Source organism: Solanum verrucosum, unplaced genomic scaffold (assembly GCF_900185275.1).
Source record: "Solanum verrucosum unplaced genomic scaffold, falcon-dt-bn FXZP01000205.1, whole genome shotgun sequence".
In the NCBI taxonomy this organism is placed as follows: Eukaryota; Viridiplantae; Streptophyta; class Magnoliopsida; order Solanales; family Solanaceae; genus Solanum; species Solanum verrucosum.
The window spans coordinates 2,495,577-2,516,788 of NW_026019950.1; the positions used below are offsets into that span (position 1 = coordinate 2,495,577).

Below are 21,212 nucleotides of genomic sequence, written 5' to 3' on the forward strand. Positions count from 1 at the left end.
GTATTATAATAAACCAAATCATCCGCGTATCATATTTACCCCGTTATAATATTTAATGTCGTTGTTACTCTCTTTTTATTGCTATTTAGCGTGGATATTATCCTGGGTGAAATTATTATTTTCCCAACAGAAATAAACCAGAGGTATATTTGCTCGTGGAAATGTTAACTCCTTTGTCTCAAAAAAGTAGTTGTAATTAGGGGTGTGCACTATTTGGATTATACCGAAAAACCAAACCAAATTTTAATTTGGATTGGTTATTTGGTATTTTGGTTTGGTTTTGGATTTAATAATTTACTTTGTTTGTTTTTTGGGTTTGGTTTCAAATTCGAACAATAAAAAAAAATGAATTATATATATAGAAAGAGAGAGAGAGTATGTTATTGTCTTTCATTATGATTTAGTTTATATTTTATGTTTGGACATCTATAATTGATATACTATTAAGTATTGTGTTTTACGTTTTAAATATTACATGGGACAGACGTGCAACGCACGTGTGCAGAAATTAGTGTGTGTATATATATATTCAAATTGCAAATATAACTTTGATTATATTTCTAATTATTGTATAATCGAATAACCAAACTGAAAAAATCAAATCGAACCAAATTTATTTTGGTTCGAATTGAATTACACTTCTTTAAAACCAAAATCCAAAAAATCCAAACCAAATAGTATAAAATCACACCGAAAAAACGAATGAACCCCTATTTGTAATCACTTGAGGAGTAAGGATCGGATACATAACACAAAAGGGTCCTTTATTAACACATGGAAATGACAAATAAAATATGCATCATGATCACTCAATGCAGGGGCATGTTTTATTTAATTGGTCGAATTAAGAGTGTAGATTAAGGGTAAACCTCAATAACACACCTTAATCCTAAGATAGGAATAATCTTGTAGTCACTATAACCAGCATCAAAAAAGAGTTTTGCCCATTCTTGTTGGTTTCTTTCTTTTCCACTTAGAATCACCATCATCAGCATATTAATTAAGAGTTGAGTTTCATATGACTTATCGTCGTCTTTGTTTTGATCCATCACTATTTCAATTAGGATTACCTTTCCTCCATTCTCCTTACTTGGAATTGCTTCTTTACATTTCTTCAATATTTGTATACAATCTTCGTCGCTCCAATCATGTAATACCCACTAGCCAAATAAATCAAACACAAACATGTAGTTATACATCAAATTGACAAAAAAAAAGGGGGGCGTGTGTATTACAAACCTATACCTTAAGTAAAATTGCGTTGGCACAAGGAATGGAGTTAAACATATCTCCTCCCACAAAGCTCAGGTTCTTGCTTCCTTCAATCCCTTCAATTACATGAGGGAGTTCAAAGACAGTGCAATTTATTTGTGGAAATGCATCCGCAATAGCTTTAGCTATGGTTCCAGTACCCCCTCCAACATCTACCAACGATTTCAACCCTTCAAAAAGTTGCCCCTTACCATTTTGAATCAACACACTCACGACCAAACGGGCATCACAAGCCATGCCTTCGTTTAATAGATGGTTAATTTTTGTTTCCTTCTCAAAGATTCTGTTTCCATTAGTAGTCTCAAATGGAGTAGAAGAGTACTCTCCATTTTGCAACCATTGGCTGAGATAGTGAAACGGATCAATTACGATTGAGTCTAGTCCAAATTGCACAAAGGGGAGTATGTTCCAAGGCTCATCTTTAAGGAGGAGACGTGAATTTGGAGTAAGTAAATAACCATCTCCTTCTTGCAAAAAGAAGCCATCATGAATTAGAATACGCATGAGACGATAAATATAATCCTGGCCTTTCGATTTGTTGTCAATAGGGAGAGCATTCACTAAATCAGATAGGGTCATGGGTCTCCCATGGCTATGGATGATATCTGGAATTCCAAGCTGAATTGCACATTTGAATGACATGGAGCTAACGTAGTTGAATGTATGGTTCCATATGTGTGCCTTAGCAGCCAATACTTGTTTAATATCATTATTACACAATGTTGTCATATTTTTGAGATACTTAGAGTTGTAGTAATAATGATTGAGGCAAATATTATTTATAAGAAGAAAGAATGAGCCAAGACAAAACTAGAAAACAAAGTTATAAATTACAGTATAAAGAAATTGAAAGGCAAGACATCTTTTACACTTTAAAATGGAAATTGAAGAAAGAAAAAAGCATTCTAAGTTAGTGAATAAAGAGTCTAGTACGTATTAGAAACCAAAATAAAAATGGAAAAAAGAAAGCAAGAAAATTAACTCAAATAAAGAAAAAGGACGAATATAGTATTAGATGCAGAGGCGGACCCACCTCGTTAACTTCGGAAAAAAAATCATGTGTATATATGTATATTTATCTTGAAAAACTGGCAGAAAATATGATATATTATTAATAGTGTACCCATAAGGAGGACATGAGTGTTCTTGTGCTACTGATACAAGACCTCGAACCACCCATATGACTAGGGTATGAATCTAATTAAAGTGTTAAATTTCATTATTTTTATTTTAAATTTAGCTTAGAGATCATATGTGGTACACTCGAATATAAAAATGAAGAAAAAAAAAAAGTAAAATAGGAAAGCAAAATTAGGAAAGGAACACACTGATGAGGGGGGAATCACACTATTTGTGATACTTATCTAAAAAGATTCACAATACGCAATTGTTAATTTGTCAAAAAAAATCACAATACGCAATTGTTTTTACCATTTAAATCCTTAGGAATATAATTTGACAATCGATGAATAATGTAATTATGTAATAGCTATCAACCAGGACAAAATTAGAATACGCATGAGACGATAAATACAATCGTGACCTTTCAATTTGTTGATAGGGAGAGCATTTACTAAATCGGCAAGGGTCATGGCTCGGCCATGACTGTGTATGATATCTGGTATTCCAAGTTGAATTGCACATTTGAGTGACATAGTGTTGATGAAGCTTAATGAAAGTAAGGAAACTGTAATCTAAGAATTGAGAGGAGAGAAGAAGAGAAATTTATATTGCAAGATTAACTGACTACATTTACAATGAATAGTACTTTATATACATACTACACAGTATCAACTCGTACTAACCAACTAACTACCTTGTGGACCCCACCTTCTAACTAGCATTTCAACTAATCAACTTAATTAATTTACTGACTAGTAAAGGAATTATTTACCCAATTCCTACACTCCCCCTCAAGCTGGATCTATTGAACAAGATCAAGAATCCAAGCTTGGCAACAAGTGTTTCATGTTGAGATCTTCCAAGTGCCTTTGTCAATAAGTCTTCCTATTGGTCCTTGGTATGGATGTAATTGGTCTTGATCAATCCTGCTTGGATCTTTTCTCGAATGAAGTGACAATCAATTTCGATGTGTTTAGTTCGTTCATGAAACACAGGATTAGCAGCAATCTGTATAGCTGTTTTACTGTCATAATAAATGTTGGTTGGTCCTAACAATTTTACCACTAACTCTTGAAACAGGTTTGTAACCTAAACTATCTCTGCAGTCAAAGTTGCTAGACTTCTATATTTTGCTTCTGCAGAGCTTCTGGATATTATGTTTTGTTTTTTAAACTTCCACGAAATCAAGAAATCACCAAACTTCAATATAAAACCAGTGACATACCTTCTGGTATTTGGGCAAGCAGCCCAATCTGCATCACAAAACCCTGTAAGTTGAGGCTTCTGAACTGAACTCAACAATAACCCTTTACCTGGATCAACCTTAATGTATCTCACTACCCTTAAGGTTGCATCCCAGTGTGAGAGCTTTGGTTGCTGCACGAACTGACTCAAGCAGGCAATATCTAGCCTGGTGTTAGTAATATATAATAGCTTCCCAATCAGTCTTTGATACCCGTTTACATCTTCAAACAAACCATCATGGATATCAGTGTCCTCATCATACTCCACACTAGTCATCTTCATGTTACATTCTAAAGGTGTAAGGGCTGGTTTAGCAGCTGCCAGTCCTACCTCATATATCAACTCCAAGGCGTATTTTCTTTGATTCATCAGTATCCCTTTACTTGATCTAAGAAATTCAATGCCTAATAAGTTTTAAGCTCTCCCAAGTCCTTAATCTTGAAATGACTGTGTAACACACATTTAGTCTCTTCTATCAAACCAGTATCATTTCCCGTAATCAACAGGTCATCCACATACACTAAAATAATGACCAGCTTAGTGCCTTTCCTCTTAGTAAATAAGGAGTAGTCCAAGTGACTCTGAGTATACCCAGAATTACAAAGAGCAGTTGTAAGTTTTGCATTCCATTGTCTGGTAGCTTGTTTTAAGTCCATAATGAGACTTAATCATCTTGCATACAATATTATTCCTCTGTGGTAGAAATCCCTTAGGCAATTCCATATACACTTCTTCAAACAAATCACCTTGTAAGAAGGCATTAAATACATATATTTGGTAAATAACCCAATGTTCAGCAGCAGCTAATGATATTATTGATCTAACAGTGACCATCTTCACCTTTGATCCTTAATTGCCTCCTCATAGCTCCTAGGTTCAACCTCTATGGAGAATTTGGACAGATATGCAGATAATTTGGAGAAATGTGTTGATATGAGACATAGTTTCCAAGTGTGTAAGGCTGGCTTGAATCGGATACTTGTGTCACATAATCCTTCATCCATATAGGTAGATGAGATGTTCTAAGTGACTGTCTAGGCCTCCTTCTGCAGCAACATTGTGATCAACATGATCTTCAGCAACATTATAATGAACATGATTATTCCCTTCAATTGTACTCATATCCTGTAAGGCAACATCAGGAAATATCTCCTCATATGGGAACTGAGGATTTACTTCATGAATGTCATCCTCTTGAAGTGTCAGATCATTAACTGGAAATAGGGGTAACTATTTTTTACTCATCTTTTCAAAAGGAAATATATCCTCTTTATAAATAACATCTCTACTAACTAACATCATTTTCTAACTAAAGTTATACAATATGTATCCTTTTTGAGTAACTGAATAACCCAGGAAAATACAAGCATCTGCTCTAGGGGAAAATTTGTCAGTTTTAGGCACTTTTGTCACATAGCACAAGCATCCTAATGTCTTCAGATGATCTAGCTTAGCCTTCACCTTATGAAAAACTTCATAGGGGGTCTATCCCTTTAATACTGTTGTTGGACGCCTATTTATCAAATACACAGCTGCAAAAACACATTCTCCCCAGAACCTAGGAGGGATGTGTCCATGAAATCTAAGTGCTCTGGATACTTCAAGTATATGTCTATGTTTCCTTTCTGCCACTACATTTTGTTGTGGAGTGTATGGGACAACTACTTTTATGAACTATCCCTTGTTCTCTAAACAAGTCATTGCATTCTTTGTTAAAAAATTCAGTTCCATTATCAGATCTCACCCTTTTTATATGTTTCTTAAACTGAGTTTGAACAAATGCAAGAAAGGATTGTAAGGTCTGAAACATATCACTCTTCAATTTAAGCAAATACACCCATGTCATTCTAGAATTATCATCAACAATAGTCAAGAAGAATCTATAACCATTGTAAGTCATCACTTTATATGGTCCCCAAACATCCAAGTGAAACAAATCAAAAATAGAAGTACTTCTAGACAAGCTTAAACTGAAAGGAAATCTGGTTTGTTTTGTTAATGGACACACAGGACATTTATCACAAACAGCATTTATATCACTCAAAGACAATGACAGTTGTCTCAACACCTTTGTTGAAGGGTGACCTAACCTGTTGTACCATAACAATCTACCATTTAGTGTTCCATCTTGTGCCATCAGTAGCATCTCAATTGCTTTATTTTCTCCACGTGTTGGTCGACCTAGAAGGTAATACAATCCATCCAATTCCTTACCAATCCCCTTCACCCTCCCATTTGAGAGGTCCTGGAAAACAACAAACTCAGGAAAGTTAACTGAGCACTGTAATTGCCTTGTGATTTGAGATACTGAAAGCAGATCACAATTAAAGGCAGAAACTACTAAGACATTTTTTATGGATTCACCAGTAGTTATGTCACAATTCCCAGTGTGTGTTATTGTAGTAGTCTCTCCATTTGGTAGATACACTCTTCTACCTACACAATTTCTACTGTGAGTTAACCTTCCTAGCTTAGAAGTCATGTGACACGTAGCCCCTGAATTAACTATCCAGCTTTCTTTTGCATCATTCACAGAAAAGGCTTGAGTAATTGGACTCATACCTGTCATAGCTATATTTGCCACAGTGTTATCAATTGTTTCTCACTCTTCCTTGTCCAGCATATGCATAATTCTTTGGTATTGCCTTTGAGTGAAAGTAGGATGAGTCGCCAAAACTCCTGGTCCAAGTGCATCTGAAGCTTGCTCATATCTTGCAGTTGTCAAAGCTCTTGGTCTAAATGCATCAGGATCCTGCTCACATCTCACTTAGTTGACCAAATGTTGGTGTTGTTTGTCAGTGATTTATAATCCCTGCATCTGACTGGTTCCTCCCTGATCAACTCATTGTCCAGTCGTCTTCTTAAACTTCCAATCCGGTGGATATCCATTCAATTTGTAACAGTTCAGTTTAACATGTCCTTGCAACTTGCAATAGTCACAAATTTGATCCCAATTTTTTTTCTTCTGTTGAAAGTTTCTTTGAGGAGGTCCTTTCCCTGCATATAAGGCTACTGAATCCAATGGTTCTCTACTAGAATGAGTCCCCGCAGTTGTACGCTGACTTTCAACTGCCATTATCATAGCATAAGCTTTGCTAACATTTGGTAGTGGATTCATCATTAGGATCTGACTTCTCGCCTGACCATATACTTCACTCAATCCCATCAGAAAAGCAAACAACCTTAAGTATGCCATGTGATCTATATATGTTTTCGATTTATCACAGTTACATGATAGTGGAGGTACAAATGCATCAAATTCATCCCATAGCAACCTCAATTTCGTAAAATAGTTAAAGACAGTCTAATTACCCTGATGAATTGTGCAGATCTCTCTGTAGAGCTGATAGATCCTTGATCCATCGATTTTGTCGATCTCTCTTTGAGATCCTTCCATATAGTCGCTGCATCATCTGTATACACAATTCCACTAAGTAATTCCTTGGAGACTGTGTTCATAATCCAGGCAAGTACAAAGCAATTGCACTTTTTCCACTACTCTTCCAATTCCAGCTGATAATCACTTCGTTTGCATGTGCCCAACACGAACCCTAATTTGCTCTTAGCTCGAAGATTGATTAGCATAGATCTGCTCTATAGAGAGTAGTTTTCTGTTCCTGTGAGTTGTACTGTGGTGAGAACACACCCAGGAGTATCTGAAGGATGAAGATACAGAGGATGGTTACGCTTCTTTTCAATTTCATCAAGCGTCTCTATTCTAACTGTTGCTGCAATTGATTCTTCGTTGTTCTCTATTACCTCTGCTTTCACAGAAGGTCTTCAATGGCAGAAACACAGGATCGTAGCTTCATGCAATTGAATCGAACTCGATTCACTGCTCAGATACCATAAAGAAACTGTAATCTAAGAATTGAGAGGAGAGAAAAAGAGAAAATTATATTGCAAGATTAACTGACTACATTTACAATGAATAGTACTTTATATACATACTACACAGTATCAACTCGTACTAACCAACTAACTACCTTGTGGACCCCACCTTCTAACTAACATTTCAACTAATCAACTTAATTAATTAACTGACTAGTAAAGGAATTATTTACCCAATTCCTACAAAAAGGTTCAATATGTGTGCATGACCAGACAATACTTGACTAGTTTTGTCTTCAATAGTATCATTAGGCGATGTCATATTTGCGAGATGCTTAGAGTTGTGATAATTGTCGATCGAGGTATATTTCTTTCTATTTCTATATAATAGAAGAGACAGTTTTCAACATCTTCTTTGTTAATTAATTCTAAAATAAGGATATTTTGATTATTTAAACTCTTCAAATCGTGGATTATGACTTGCAACTCTTGAACTTGGGTGACAACAGTCTTATGGTCTATTATTTTATAGTCTAGAAACTTTGCCACAATGAACTTCTTCATTCAAGCATCCTTTGTTTTGTACTTCTTTTCCAAAGCATCCTAGAGTTCTTTTGAGGTCTTCATATTACGGTACACATTGTACATATCATCTTGCAGGCCACTCTGCAGAATATAGTTTTTGCACAAAAAGTCTTAGTGTTTCCAAGCTTCTATTACTAAGAATCATTCTTCGTCTGGAGTTTCATCCGAAAGAACAGGAATGTTCTCACCAATGAACTCTGCAGACTCAACGTAGTCAGATAGAAGAACATTTTTTGTTCCCATCTCTTGAAGTCGACTCCAGAAAACTTTGCAAGTTTCTCAGTCGATGCAAGAGCAGCAGTTGAACGATTGGGTGCAACCAATGTTGCTGCAGCACTCATTGTTCCAACATTAACTTGACTTGAATTAGTCATTTTGTCTGTCCAAATGGCATACACTTTAGCATATGCAATACTAACAGTAAAGTATAAATCTTTATATGACATGTTTTTGATTTAACAATGAAGTTCTTATATTTTTCTAATCGTTAATCGAATGAATCTTAAATTTAATAGAGTAGAGTGTGTATCCTTAAGAAATCCAATCCCCTCAAGTACCCGAGGTTGTAGATTAATTCCTCCTAAGATAAAATGAATTAACTATTAAAAAAGTAGTGGTACCTCAAACTTCAATAATTTTAGCAAACTCAAAAAATAGCAACGAGAGCACACACAGAGACTCAGTTGATCGACAATTTTATTTATAATAAAATGTATGCAGAAGAGAGAAAAAATTTCAGTGTTTGAAAAATGAAAGAAATCTCTCTATATATAGCCAACTGTAGCAAGTGAACTCATCTGTTCGGACAAGAGTGTGAATGCACCTGTTCAGACATGTCTTTTACGAACGTTTGTGTCTTTTGAGAAAATAAGTGTTTGTTCGAAAGGAACATGTTTCTTCTAAGCGACTTTATCATTACGTGAATTTTCAAATAATTATGTTACGCTAAATTAATTTCGTTAATTAATTAATTAACATTCTGAATTAATTTTAAGAAGAAAGAAATTAATTAATGAGATTGATTAAATAAAGTTTGCCTAAAAGTTTATCAATCAAATCCTTTGCCCTTGCACTTGCCGAGGTCGAGCGACGACGGCGTGAGGGGCACCTTCTACTTAATCCTTTAAGAGCTAATGGAAGTGTTTCCTAATATAAGGACGACTTTTTTCTTTCTTTTACCAATATGGGATAAATGACTTTTCATTTTCCCTCCAACACATTTCCAATTTCTCATTCATTCTTATTTCTCACTCACACCTTGCTTAAACTCAACAACTACAACATTATAAATCTACTCGTATCATGACATATTGTTTTTTTTTTTTTTGTAAGCAATAAAAGAGTGTTTTTCTTATAAAAGAATAGTCGTCTTTTGATACTATCAAGTTGTTGTTATTGTATTACTTTATTTGAATATCATATTTAGCCTGTTATAATATTTGATGTCGTTGTTACTTTTTGTTATTGCTATTTAGCGTGGTTATTACCCTAGTTGGGATTATTATTTTCCCAACAGAAACAAACTAGAGGTATATTTGGTCGTGGAAATGTTAACTCCTTTCTCTCAAAAAAGTAGTTGTAATCACTTAGGGGCCGTTTGGTTACTGGTTAGAGTTATGCAGATATTAGTTATGCAGGGTTTAGTTATGCAGGTATTAATTATGCAGGGGCTAGTTATGCATGTATTAGTTATGCAGGGTTTAGTTATGCAAGGTTTAGTTATGTGGGTATTAGTTATGCGAGTATTAGTTATGTAGGTGTTTTTTAGTTAGGTAGAGATTACATTACATGAATTATTAACTATTAAATATTGATTTTAATATAAATTAATATATATTATTTTCAAATAAAATAAGTAAGCAAATAGAATTTTCTCTATACTTAACTAGGAATTCTGTGTTTTTTCTCTCTTTGTTTTTTTAATGTTTAAAGCTTATAAAAATAAAATACTATTGATATATTTCAAGTACATTATACTATCCTATTTTATATAATGTAAATTTCTATCAATATGATGCATGTGTTGTTTGTACATTTTTAGTATACCACATATATAAATTATATATAACTTTACATTCTAAATATAAAATTAATACATGATAATTAAATATGTGGATACATTTAGTAATATATAATGTGAAATGCGAATATATATATAATTAGCATATGCGCTATCAAGATTATACATTCCTATTCATAATATTAATAAATAGTTAGATTTTGATTTTAAATGAACACAGATAAAAAGTCGTTTGTATACAAAAAGAAATAAGAAACAAAAAACAAAAATAGTTGTGAAAATATAATAGTTATGTAAAGTTTTCAATATAAAAAAAAAATTAAAAAAATTAATAGGGATAAATGTGTAATTTATCATTTTAATACATATATAACTAATACCCACATAACTTATTCCACCTTCTATCCTGCATAACTTATACATAGATTCCCTCATAAGTTATGTAGGTTTTAATTATGTAGGATTACAAAAAAAAAATCAAACACCGTATAAAATTAATACATGAATAACTTGTATACAATATTTAGAACTTATCAACCAAACATAGTATAAGTCATGTTGACTTTTCAACCTAATAATTTTATTATTTTTTTATCAAACATAGTAAAAAATACAATGTTTTATACATGAATAATATGCCCTCTTATACGGTATCCAACCGGCCCTACCGGAGTAAGGATCGGAAACCAAACACAAAAGGGTCCTTTATTAACACATGGAAATGACGAATAACATATGCATCATCATCACTCACTGCAGGGCACGATGTTTTATTTGATTTGTCGAATTAAGAGTGTAGATTAAGGGTAAACCTCAATAACACATCTTAATCCTAAGATGGGAATAATCTTGTAGTCACTATAACCAGCATCAAAAAAGAGTTTTGCCTATTCTTGATGGCTTCTTTCTTTTCCACAAACAAGAACCATCATAAGCATATCCATTAAGAGTTGAGTTTCATTTGACTTATCGTCTCCTTTCCTATTGTTATGATCCATCAGTACCATGTCAATGATGATGACCCTTCCTCCATTCTCTCTATTTGGAATTGCTTCTTTACATTTCTTCAATATTTTTATACAATCTTCGTCGCTCCAATCATGTAATACCCACTATTTGCCATATACATCAAACACAAAAACAATTAATACATGTAATATCAAATTGAAAAAAAGAAAGGGCGTGTGTATTAATTACAAAGTTATACCTTAAGCAAAATTGCGTTGGCAGAAGGAATGAAGTTAAACATGTCTCCTCCAACAAAGCTGAGGTTCAATTACATGAGGGAGATCGAAGACAGTGCAATTTATTTGTGGAAATGCATCCACAATAGCTTTAGCTACAGTTCCAGTGCCACCTCCAACATCCACCAACGATTTCAACCCTTCAAAAAGTAGTCCCTTACCATTTTGAATCAACACACTCATGATCAAACGGGCATCACTAGCCATGGCTTCGTTTAATAGATAGGTAATTTTTGTTTCCTTCTCGGCATATTCAAAGATGGTCTTGCCATGAGTAGTCGCAAATGGAGTATACATTTTGGAACCATTGGCTGAGATAGTGAAACGGATCAATTAAAATTAGATCTAGTACAAATTGCACAAAGGGGACTAAGCTCAAAGGCTCGTCTTTAAGGAGGAGACGTGAATTTGATGCAAGCAAATAACCCTCTACTTCTTGAATAAATAAAGAAGTTGTTGGTCTATTGAACATTTTAATATTAATTAAATTGTTATAGAATGTCCTAGGCTTATTATGCCTTTGTGAATATGTTGCAGAAAGGAATAAGGACTGCCCATTAGTGGTTCTTTTAATTGGTGAGTTACTCCATTTTGGAGTTAACTGCCGCATTACTCCATTTGTTGGAGTTAGTGTTATATTCAATTCCTTTCTTGCAACAGTCTTAGCCGTTGGTGCATTTGGCCATTATTTCTCCATTATCTTATTATTTACTCCTCCATTATCCTTGTAACATATGTAACTCCTAAGGTCATTTATCTTCACTATTTACTACCCATTATCTTCCTATCAATTGGTAGAAAGACTTCCTCAACTATAAGTAGTGATAGTCTTCATTTGGTTTGGGAGATACTACACACAAGAAAAATATAGAGTGAAAGAGTTAGTCAAAAAAGAGAGTTCTTATTAGTTGAAGGAAGGTGTTCTTTTTGTGGAGCTTTGAACTCAACTCTTGTCCAGGGTTGTTGAGTTATATATTGTGAATAGGTTGTTGTATCCTGGAGGGGACAAGTCAAGAAAGACTATTGCTGGACCGGTGAAAACATTTGCTGCAGTGGACTTGAATCTCCTTAAAGAGAGCGAGATATCCGCGCCTCAGCCTGAAGAGATTTATTTCTTCATTTTTATTTTTCAATTGTAATCTTGTATTTTTTGTTATCTTGTAAGTTTTTCACTAACAATTTTAAGGAGATACATTATGGCTACAATTGAAAAAACCACGGATGTCAAGATGGGAGACCTTAACAAGCCATTTCGGTTCAATGGTAACCATTTTAAGAGATGGAAGGGTAAAGTAATTTTCTACTTGCGTCTTCTCAATGTTTCTTATGTATTAACTGAGAAGAATCCTAATAAAGTAGACACACCTCTATGAATGATGATGAAACTATTTCTCATCTAGAGAAAGTGAAAAAGTACGATGGTGATTCCTATAGTGCAAAGAAAATTTGAAAAGCGTTGCACAGTAAGTATGATACCGAAGAGGCTGGAGCGAAAAAATATGCGACTAGTAGATTTTTTTCGTTTCCAAATAGTGGACAACAAATCAGTGGTAGACCAAGCTCAAGACTTTATAATGATTGTTGGAGAGCTTAGGTCTGAGGAGGTTAAAATTGGAGATAACCTTATTGTTTGTGGCATAGTAGATAAACTTCCACCTTCTTGGAAGGAATTTCAAAAAACTATGCGCCACAAACAAAAGGAAACCTCTCTTGAAACCTTGATAATGAAAATCTGCATGGAAGAAGAGGCAAGGGGCCAAGATGCACTTTTACAAATAGAAGAGAACAACATCACAACGAAGGTAAATTTAATTATTTCAAATAATGCTACTCCTGAATCTCACAAAAATACTTCTTTGAAGCCTAAGAAGAAAAAATTCAAGAAAAATAATGGTAGACCTCCCAAGAAAAATAAGGGTGAAAATAACCAAGCACAAAATCAACAAGTTCAAGACAAGGGGCCATTCTTTGTTTGTGGCAAGAGTGGGCATATTGCTCGATTTTGCAGATTCCGAAAACGTGGTCCTAACCCTCAGGAAAACATTACCGAAGAACCTTTTGTGGCGGTGATTACCGACATAAACATGGTTGAGAGTGTTGATGGATGGTGGGCTGATTCTGGTGCAAACCGTCATGTCTGTTATGACAAAGACTGGTTTAAGAAATATACTCATTTTGAGGAGCCCAAAACCATCATGCTTGGTGATGCTCACACTACTCAAGTGCTTGGAGAGGGAGATGTCGAATTGTGTTTTACTTCTGGAAGGGTATTAACTTTGAAAGATGTACTTTATACTCCTTCTATGAGGAAAAATTTGATGTCTAGTTTTCTTCTTAATAAAGCAGGCTTTAAACAGATTATTGAATCTGATCAATATGTAATAGTGAAGAAGGGTATTTTTGTGGGAAAGGGGTATGCATGTGATTGGATGTTTAAACTGAATGTTGAAATGAATAAAGTTTCTACTTCTGTTTATATGCTTTCTTCTACCAATTTTTGGCATGCTCGTTTGTGTCATATAAATGATCGTTATGTTGGAATCATGAATAGTTTAGGATTAATCCCAATGATTAAAAAGAATTTTGAAAAGTGTGAGGCTTGTAGTAGAGCCAAGATCACTAAAAGGCCTCATTTTCAAGTTGAAAGAAAAACAGATTTGTTAGAATTAGTTCATACTGATATTTGTGAACTTGGTGGAATTTTAACTCGTGGAGGTAATAGATATTTTATCACTTTCATAGATGATTTTTCTAAGTTTACATATGTTTACTTGATGAAAAAAATAAAAGTGATGCTTTTGAAAATTTCAAAACTTATCTCCATGAGGTTGAAAATCAGTTTGGAAGAAAAATAAAAAGAATTAGAAGTGATAGAGGCCGTGAATATGAGTCAAATGAGTTTAATTCTTTTGTTAGATCATTGGGAATAATTCATGAAACTACTCCTCCTTACTCTCCTTCATCTAATGGAGTAGCGGAAAGGAAAAATAGAACTTTGGTTGAATTGACTAATGCCATGATTATTGAGTCACATGCACCTTTAAATTTTTGGGGTGAAGCTATTTTAACTGCCTGTTATGTGTTGAATCGTGTGCCTCATAAAAAGTCTAAATTAATACCTTTTGAATTGTGGAAAGGTTACAAGCCAAGTTTGGGATATCTAAGAGTTTGGGGTTGTCTAGCCTTTGTGAGGCTAATGGATCCCAAGATTACAAAGTTGGGTAAGAAAGTTACTACTTGTGCTTTTCTTGGTTATGCTTCAAATAGTACAGCTTATAGATTTTTTAATCTTGAAGATAATATTGTGATAGAATCGGGTAATGCTATTTTTCATGAGAATAAATTTCCTTTTGATTCTAAAAATAGTGGGGGTCAAAGGATTGAACAAAATATTTTGTCACTACCTAGTTCTTCTACTTCTACTTTGAAAAATAAAGAAGTTGATGATTTTGAGTTAAGAAGAAGTAAAAGAGCTAGAGTAGAAAAAGATTTTGGTCCTGATTTTTATGTGTTTAATGTTGGAGATGACCCTCTTACTTTGAAATAAGCATTATCTTCACATGATTCTATTTTTTGGAAAGAGGTTGTAAATGATGAAATGGAATCACTAATTTCTATTAAAACTTGGAAGTTAGTTGATTTACCACCAGGCTGTAAAACTATTGGTTGCAAATGGGTCTTAAGAAAAAAGTTGAAACCGGATGGATCTATTGATAAATATAAGGCTAGGCTAGTTACAAAAGGTTTTAAACAACTAGAAGGCCTAGAATTTTTTGATACTTTTTCACCGGTAACAAGAATTACATCCATAAGACTTTTAATTGCTATGGCTGCAATTTTTGATTTGCAAACTCATCAAATGGATGTAAAAACTGCTTTTTTAAATGGAGACCTAAATGAGGAAATTTATATGGATCAACCCGAGTTTTTTGTTGAAGCAGGCCAAGAAAGCAAAGTATGTAAACTTACTAAATCCCTATATGTCTTGAAACAGGCACCTAAGCAAATGGCATGAAAAATTTGATTCCTGCATGATTGAAAATGGTTTTAAAACAAATGAGTGTGATAAGTGCATATATCATAAGTCTTGGAATAATTCACATGTGATTATTTGCCTATATGTTGATGATTTATTGATCTTTGGCTCTAACATGAATGTTATTGATGAAACTAAGAATATTCTTAGAAGCCATTTTGATATGAAAGATCTTGGTGAGGCAAATTTTATTCTTGGAATAAAAATAACAAGAACATGTGATGGAATTTTCCTTGACCAGTCACATTATATTGAGAAAATTTTGAAAAAATATAACTTTCTTGATTGCAAGCATGTTGCTAATCCTTTTGATTCAAGTGTTCACTTATTTCCTGTTGAAAGTGAAAATGATGTAATAAATCAAAAGGAATATGCTAGCATAATCGGAAGTTTGAGGTATGTGACTGATTGCACTAGGCCTGATATTGCATATGCAGTAGGAGTACTTGGCAGGTTTACAAGCAAGCCAGGTAATGAACATTGGCATGTTGTAACAAGAGTTATGAGATATTTAATTGGAACGAAAAATTATGGTTTGTTCTATAAAAAATATCCTGCTGTACTTGAAGGCTTTTGTGATGCAGATTGGAACACTTTATCAGGTGATTCATGTTCTACCACTGGTTATGTCTTTACTTTAGGTGGTGGTGTTGTTTGTTGGAGATCAAAAAAGCAAACTATTATTGCTAACTCTACCATGGAGGCTGAACTAATTGTTTTAGCTTCAGCTAGTGAGGAAGCGAATTGGTTAAGAGATTTATTATTTCAAATACCTTATTTTGAAAAATCAATCCCTCCTATTTTAATTCATTGTGATTGCACCGCTGCAATTGGTAGAGTTCAAAATCGTTATTACAACGGTAAATCCAGACCTATAAGGAGGAAACACAGTAATGTAAGATCGTATTTGACAAATGGTACCATTAATGTTGATTATGTCAAATCTTGTGATAATCTTGCAGATCCTCTTACTAAGGCCTTAACGAGAGAAAAGGTCTGGAGCACATCGAGGGGGATAGGATTGAAGCCTATAAATCATTGAGTCATATATGAGGAAACCCAACCTGGGGACTAGAGATCCTATAACCAGGTTCAAAGGGAAAAACTAATCATATGATGACTTGTTGTGAAAAATGCACTATATTTTTATTCCCTCCCTCTGATGTGAGTGCATTGTTTCCTGTAGTTTGTGAAAGTTGAGTTGATAAAACTCTTAATGAATATCTGTAGCCCGTATGGGTGGAGTGTTAAGCTTACAGGAGCACTCTCGACAGATTTCACCTATGTGATGTGTGGAAGTAGGTCGCTTCCTCTGAGAATTGGGCTTATTCTCAAATGCACTCATGAAACCGGGATAGCACAAGGCCATAGCGTGCTGGCCATAAAGCTCATGTCAACACTTTGATTATTATGTGTGAGCAGTGATATTTTATTTTCCTTAAGCAGTCATAGTTCAAGTCTGAGACCACTACGACTCTGGAGTAAAAGTTATTGTTTCACTAAGTGAAGGTTCAATGCAGAGCACACCTTTATTATGCATAGTAATCTTCCTTCAGTTGATAGACTTTCTTGTCTAATATTAAAATGAGTGGGGGATTGTTGGTCTATTGAACATTTTAATATTAATTAAATTGTTATAGAATGTCCTAGGCTTATTATGCCTTTGTGGATATGTTGCAGAAAGGAATAAGGACTGCCCATTAGTGGTTCTTTTAATTGGTGAGTTACTCCATGTTGGAGTTAACTGCCGCATTACTCCATTTGTTGGAGTTAGTGTTATATTCAATTCCTTTCTTGCAACAGTCTTAGCCGTTGGTGCATTTGACCATTATTTCTCCATTTTCTTATTATTTACTCCTCCATTATCCTTGTAACATATGTAACTCCTAAGGTCATTTATCTTCACTATTTACTACCCATTATCTTCCTATCAATTGGTAGGAAGACTTCCTCAACTATAAATAGTGATAGTCTTCATTTGGTTTGGGAGATACTACACACAAGAAAAATATAAAGTGAAAGAGTTAGTCAAAAAAGAAAGTTCTTATTAGTTGAAGGAAGGTGTTCTTTTTGTGGAGTTTTGAACTCAACTCTTGTCCAGGGTTGTTGAGTTATATATTGTGAATAGGTTGTTGTATCCTGGAGGGGACAAGTCAAGAAGGACTATTGCTGGACCGGTGAAAACATTTGTTGCAGTGGACTTGAATCTCCTTAAAGAGAGCGAGATATCCGCGCCTCAGCCTGAAGAGATTTATTTCTTCATTTTTATTTTTCAATTGTAATCTTGTATTTTTTGTTATCTTGTAAGTTTTTCACTAACAGAAGCCATCATGAATTAGAATAAGCTCATGACCTTTCGATTTGTTCATGGAGAGGGCTTCTACTAAATCGGATAGGGTCATGGCTCGGCCATGGCTATGGATGATATCTGGAATTCCGAGTTGAATTGCACATTTGAGTGACATGGAGCTAATGAAGTTGAATATATGGTTTCATATGTGTGCCTGAGCAGCCAATACTTGTCTAATGTTGTCTCCAATATCATTGTTAGGCAATTTTGTCCTATTTTTTAGATACTTAAGAGTTGTATTTTATTTTTTTTAATTTATAAGAAGAATGAGAAGTAGAATGTTTGATATTGATGAAGTAAACACTCTACTTCTTCTTATATTTTTTTATTTGGATATTTTTCATCTTACGAAATATCTTTATGTTGAAAATGATTGCGAACTTCCAATTTTTATATCACTACAAACAATCAAAGTATTAGTGCATAACTATTTGAAATTAATGATAAAAATATCTAACATGTAATTAACTAATACAATATATATTATCATTTAAAACATACACTATCCCTATTCACTAATTTTTTAAAGAAAAAATAACTATTCAGTGAAAGATCATAATTAAATTGAAGTTATTTTTCTGATTTTCGAGGAACTTATTTTCTTAAAAGAAAAAAAATATTTTCCAAACAATTTAACCAATTCTATAAGAAAACTTAAAAATAAATTCTGAAAATAATTTCCTCCGTACCAAACACACTTTAAAATGAAAATGGAAGAAAGAAAAAAGCATTCTAAGTTAGAGAATACAGAGTCTAGTACGTATTATAAACCAAAATAAAATTAAATGGAAAAAATGAAAGCAAGAAAATTAACTCAAAATTCAGAAAAAGGACGAATATGGACTATGGTATTAGGAGAAAATAAAAATGGAAAAAAAAAAAAGTAAAATAGGAAAGCAAAATTAGGAAAGAAACACACTGATGAGGGGGAAATGACTGTGTGATACTTATCTAAAAATGATTCGGGCCGCATTATTATAATTTATATTACTTTTAACGTAATTTTTAAATAATATATGTTATTTACTTTGTTCCAATTTATGTGACTCATGTGAAATTTTGAAAGTCAACCAAATTTTAATATGTAATTTTAAATTTTTTCAAATCGTTAATTATTGTAACTTATAGTACTCTTAATTAATTAAGATAATTTTTAAATAATATATGTTATTTCTCATGTCCCAACTTATGTGATACATGTAAAATTTTGAGAGTTAATCAAATTTTTCAATATGTTTTAAATTTTTAAGTTGTGATCTATACTATTCTTAACGTATTTTTCAAATAATATATATTACTCCTTTTGTCCCAATTTATGTGACACTGATATTTCGAGAGTTTAATCAAAATTTTAATATGCATAATATTTTATTTTATTAATTATTTTAATTTATAGTATTATTTTTTTAGCAATTTATAAATACATAACATATTAAAAATAAAAATAAGACAAATAAATTAAAATTGAGAAATTATTAAATATAAATAGAGGAGAAGGGCAAATCAATCAATTGACCAACTGAGCTTCAGCTCCTCTATTCGCTTCTATATTATAAATTGTAGAAGAATAATATAGCAATTTTTATAAATTATTTATTATTAAATATATAAATTACGTTTAAAAAATAATAGATGCTGGAGTACCCACTGTACTGAGGCACAAATTATGTCTATTGGATCAATTGAACAAGCAAATAAACATGTAATAGATGAAAGGAAATATCAAAAAATAAATAACAAAAAAAAGTTTCGATTTCACATCATCATTTGTCATAACACTATTTGTCTACATAAAATCAATTTATTGAAACTTCATGATCAAGTGAAAAGGAACAAGGGTGTACCAATTTGAAACCAATAAACCAAGGATGGCAACAGAGCAAAACAAGGGCAGAGAAAAGGGAAATGAGGTAGGGCAAGACAAATGTTAAATGAGGCGGGGCAGAGCAGGTCATAATTTTTTAAAAACATTGTTTGGGTAAAGCAGGACAAGAAGTTGTTGTAATCAGTAATTATTGAGTAAGGATCGAAAACATTGGTAATTCCAAAATTAACACATTTAAATTATGACAAATAACATTTATTTATATCATCATCACTCGATGCAAAGTCATGTTTTATTCAATTTGGCCAAACTTGTACGCAGATTAAGGGAAAACCTCAATAACACTTCTTAATCCCAGTATAGGAATGATGTTGTAGTCACTAAAACCAGCATCAATGAAAAGTTTAGCCCATTCTTGTTCACTTCTTTCTTTTCCACCAAGAAGAACCATCATAAGCATGTCATAGAAAAGTTGAGTTTCATATGACTTGTCGTCTTTGTTCTGATCCATCACTATTTCAATGATGATTACTCTTCCTCCATTCTCCTTACTTGGAATTGCTTCTTTACATTTCTTCAATATTTTTATACAATCTTCGTCCTCCCAATTATGTAATATCCACTGTAACAATTGTCATTAGTCATCAAACATGTATAAACCAATAGAAGGAGAGCTAGGATGTACCTTAAGCAAAACTGCATCGGCACAAGGAATGGAGTTAAACATATCTCCTCCCACAAAGTTCAGGTTCTTGCTTCCTTCAAGCCCTTCAATTACATGAGGGAGTTCAAAGACAGTGCAATTTATTTGTGGAAATGCATCCGCAATAGCTTTAGCTACGGTTCCAGTTCCCCCTCCAACGTCCACCAACGATTTCAACCCTTCAAAAAGTAGTCCCTTACCATTTTGAATCAACACACTCATGACCAAACGGGCATCACTAGACATGCCTTCGTTTAATAGATGGTTAAGTATCGGTTCCTTCTCAGCGTATTCATAGAGAGACTTGCCATAAATACTCGCAAATGGAGTACAAGAGTCATTATTTTGGAACCATTGGCTAAGATAGAGAAACGGATCCATTGAATTTGGATCTAGTCCAGAATATACAAGGGGGACTAAGCTCAAAGGCTCATCTTTAAGGAGGAGACGTGAATTCGGAGTAAGTAAATAACCCTCTTCTTCTTCAATAAATAAGCCAGCATGAATTAGAATACGCATGAGACGATAAACACAATTCTGACCTCTTGATTTGTTGATAGAGAGAGTGTTTACTAAATCGGATAGGGTCATGGCTCGGCCATAACTATGAATGATATCTGGTATTCCAAGTTGAATTGCACATTTGAGTGACATGGTGTTGATGAAGCTTAATGAAAGGTTCAATATGTGTGCATGACTAGACAATACTTGTGTAGTTTTCTCCTCAATATTATCATTAGGCAATGCCATATTTGTGAGATGCTTAGAGTAGTGATAATTGTCGATCGAGGTGTGAAGATATATATATATATATATATATTTCTTTTCTATATAATAGATAGAGTAGACAATTTTTTGCATGTCTGCTAATTCTTTGTCAATTAATTATAAAATAAAGATATTTTGGTCATTTAAACTCATCAAATTGATAAGGTTGTTGTCCATTCTCTTAGATAGTACACGTGTGTTTTCAATGTGA

At 33.5% G+C, this 21,212-nt stretch overlaps 2 protein-coding genes and 1 pseudogene across 2 annotated transcripts; all 3 read right to left on the reverse strand.

Annotated features, from left to right (window-relative positions):
• Positions 1-857: 857 nt before the first annotated feature.
• Positions 858-2,001, reverse strand: LOC125814019 (trans-resveratrol di-O-methyltransferase-like). The gene is made up of 2 exons (XM_049493493.1): positions 1,246-2,001; positions 858-1,160 (listed from the first exon to the last, which is right to left on the reverse strand). Exons 1-2 carry the CDS (start codon positions 1,999-2,001, stop codon positions 858-860), a joined length of 1,059 nt encoding a protein of 352 aa, XP_049349450.1.
• Positions 2,002-10,875: 8,874 nt separating this feature from the next.
• On the reverse strand, positions 10,876-11,909 carry LOC125814021 (trans-resveratrol di-O-methyltransferase-like; annotated as a pseudogene).
• A 7,943-nt stretch (positions 11,910-19,852) lies between these two features.
• Positions 19,853-20,983, reverse strand: LOC125813967 (trans-resveratrol di-O-methyltransferase-like). The gene is made up of 2 exons (XM_049493448.1): positions 20,216-20,983; positions 19,853-20,152 (listed from the first exon to the last, which is right to left on the reverse strand). The coding sequence occupies exons 1-2, from the start codon at positions 20,981-20,983 to the stop codon at positions 19,853-19,855; spliced, it is 1,068 nt and encodes a 355-aa protein (XP_049349405.1).
• Positions 20,984-21,212: the final 229 nt, after the last annotated feature.

Excerpts from the sequence above, each read along its gene's own strand:
- LOC125813967 (XM_049493448.1), bottom strand. The coding sequence starts at position 20,983 with ATGGCATTGCCTAATGATAATATTGAGGAGAAAACTACACAAGTATTG. Across the intron at positions 20,153-20,215 it reads CCGATGCAGTTTTGCTTAAG|TGGATATTACATAATTGGGA; the intron begins GTACATCCTAGC and ends CAATTGTTACAG.
- LOC125814019 (XM_049493493.1), bottom strand. The coding sequence starts at position 2,001 with ATGACAACATTGTGTAATAATGATATTAAACAAGTATTGGCTGCTAAG. Across the intron at positions 1,161-1,245 it reads CCAACGCAATTTTACTTAAG|TGGGTATTACATGATTGGAG; the intron begins GTATAGGTTTGT and ends TTATTTGGCTAG.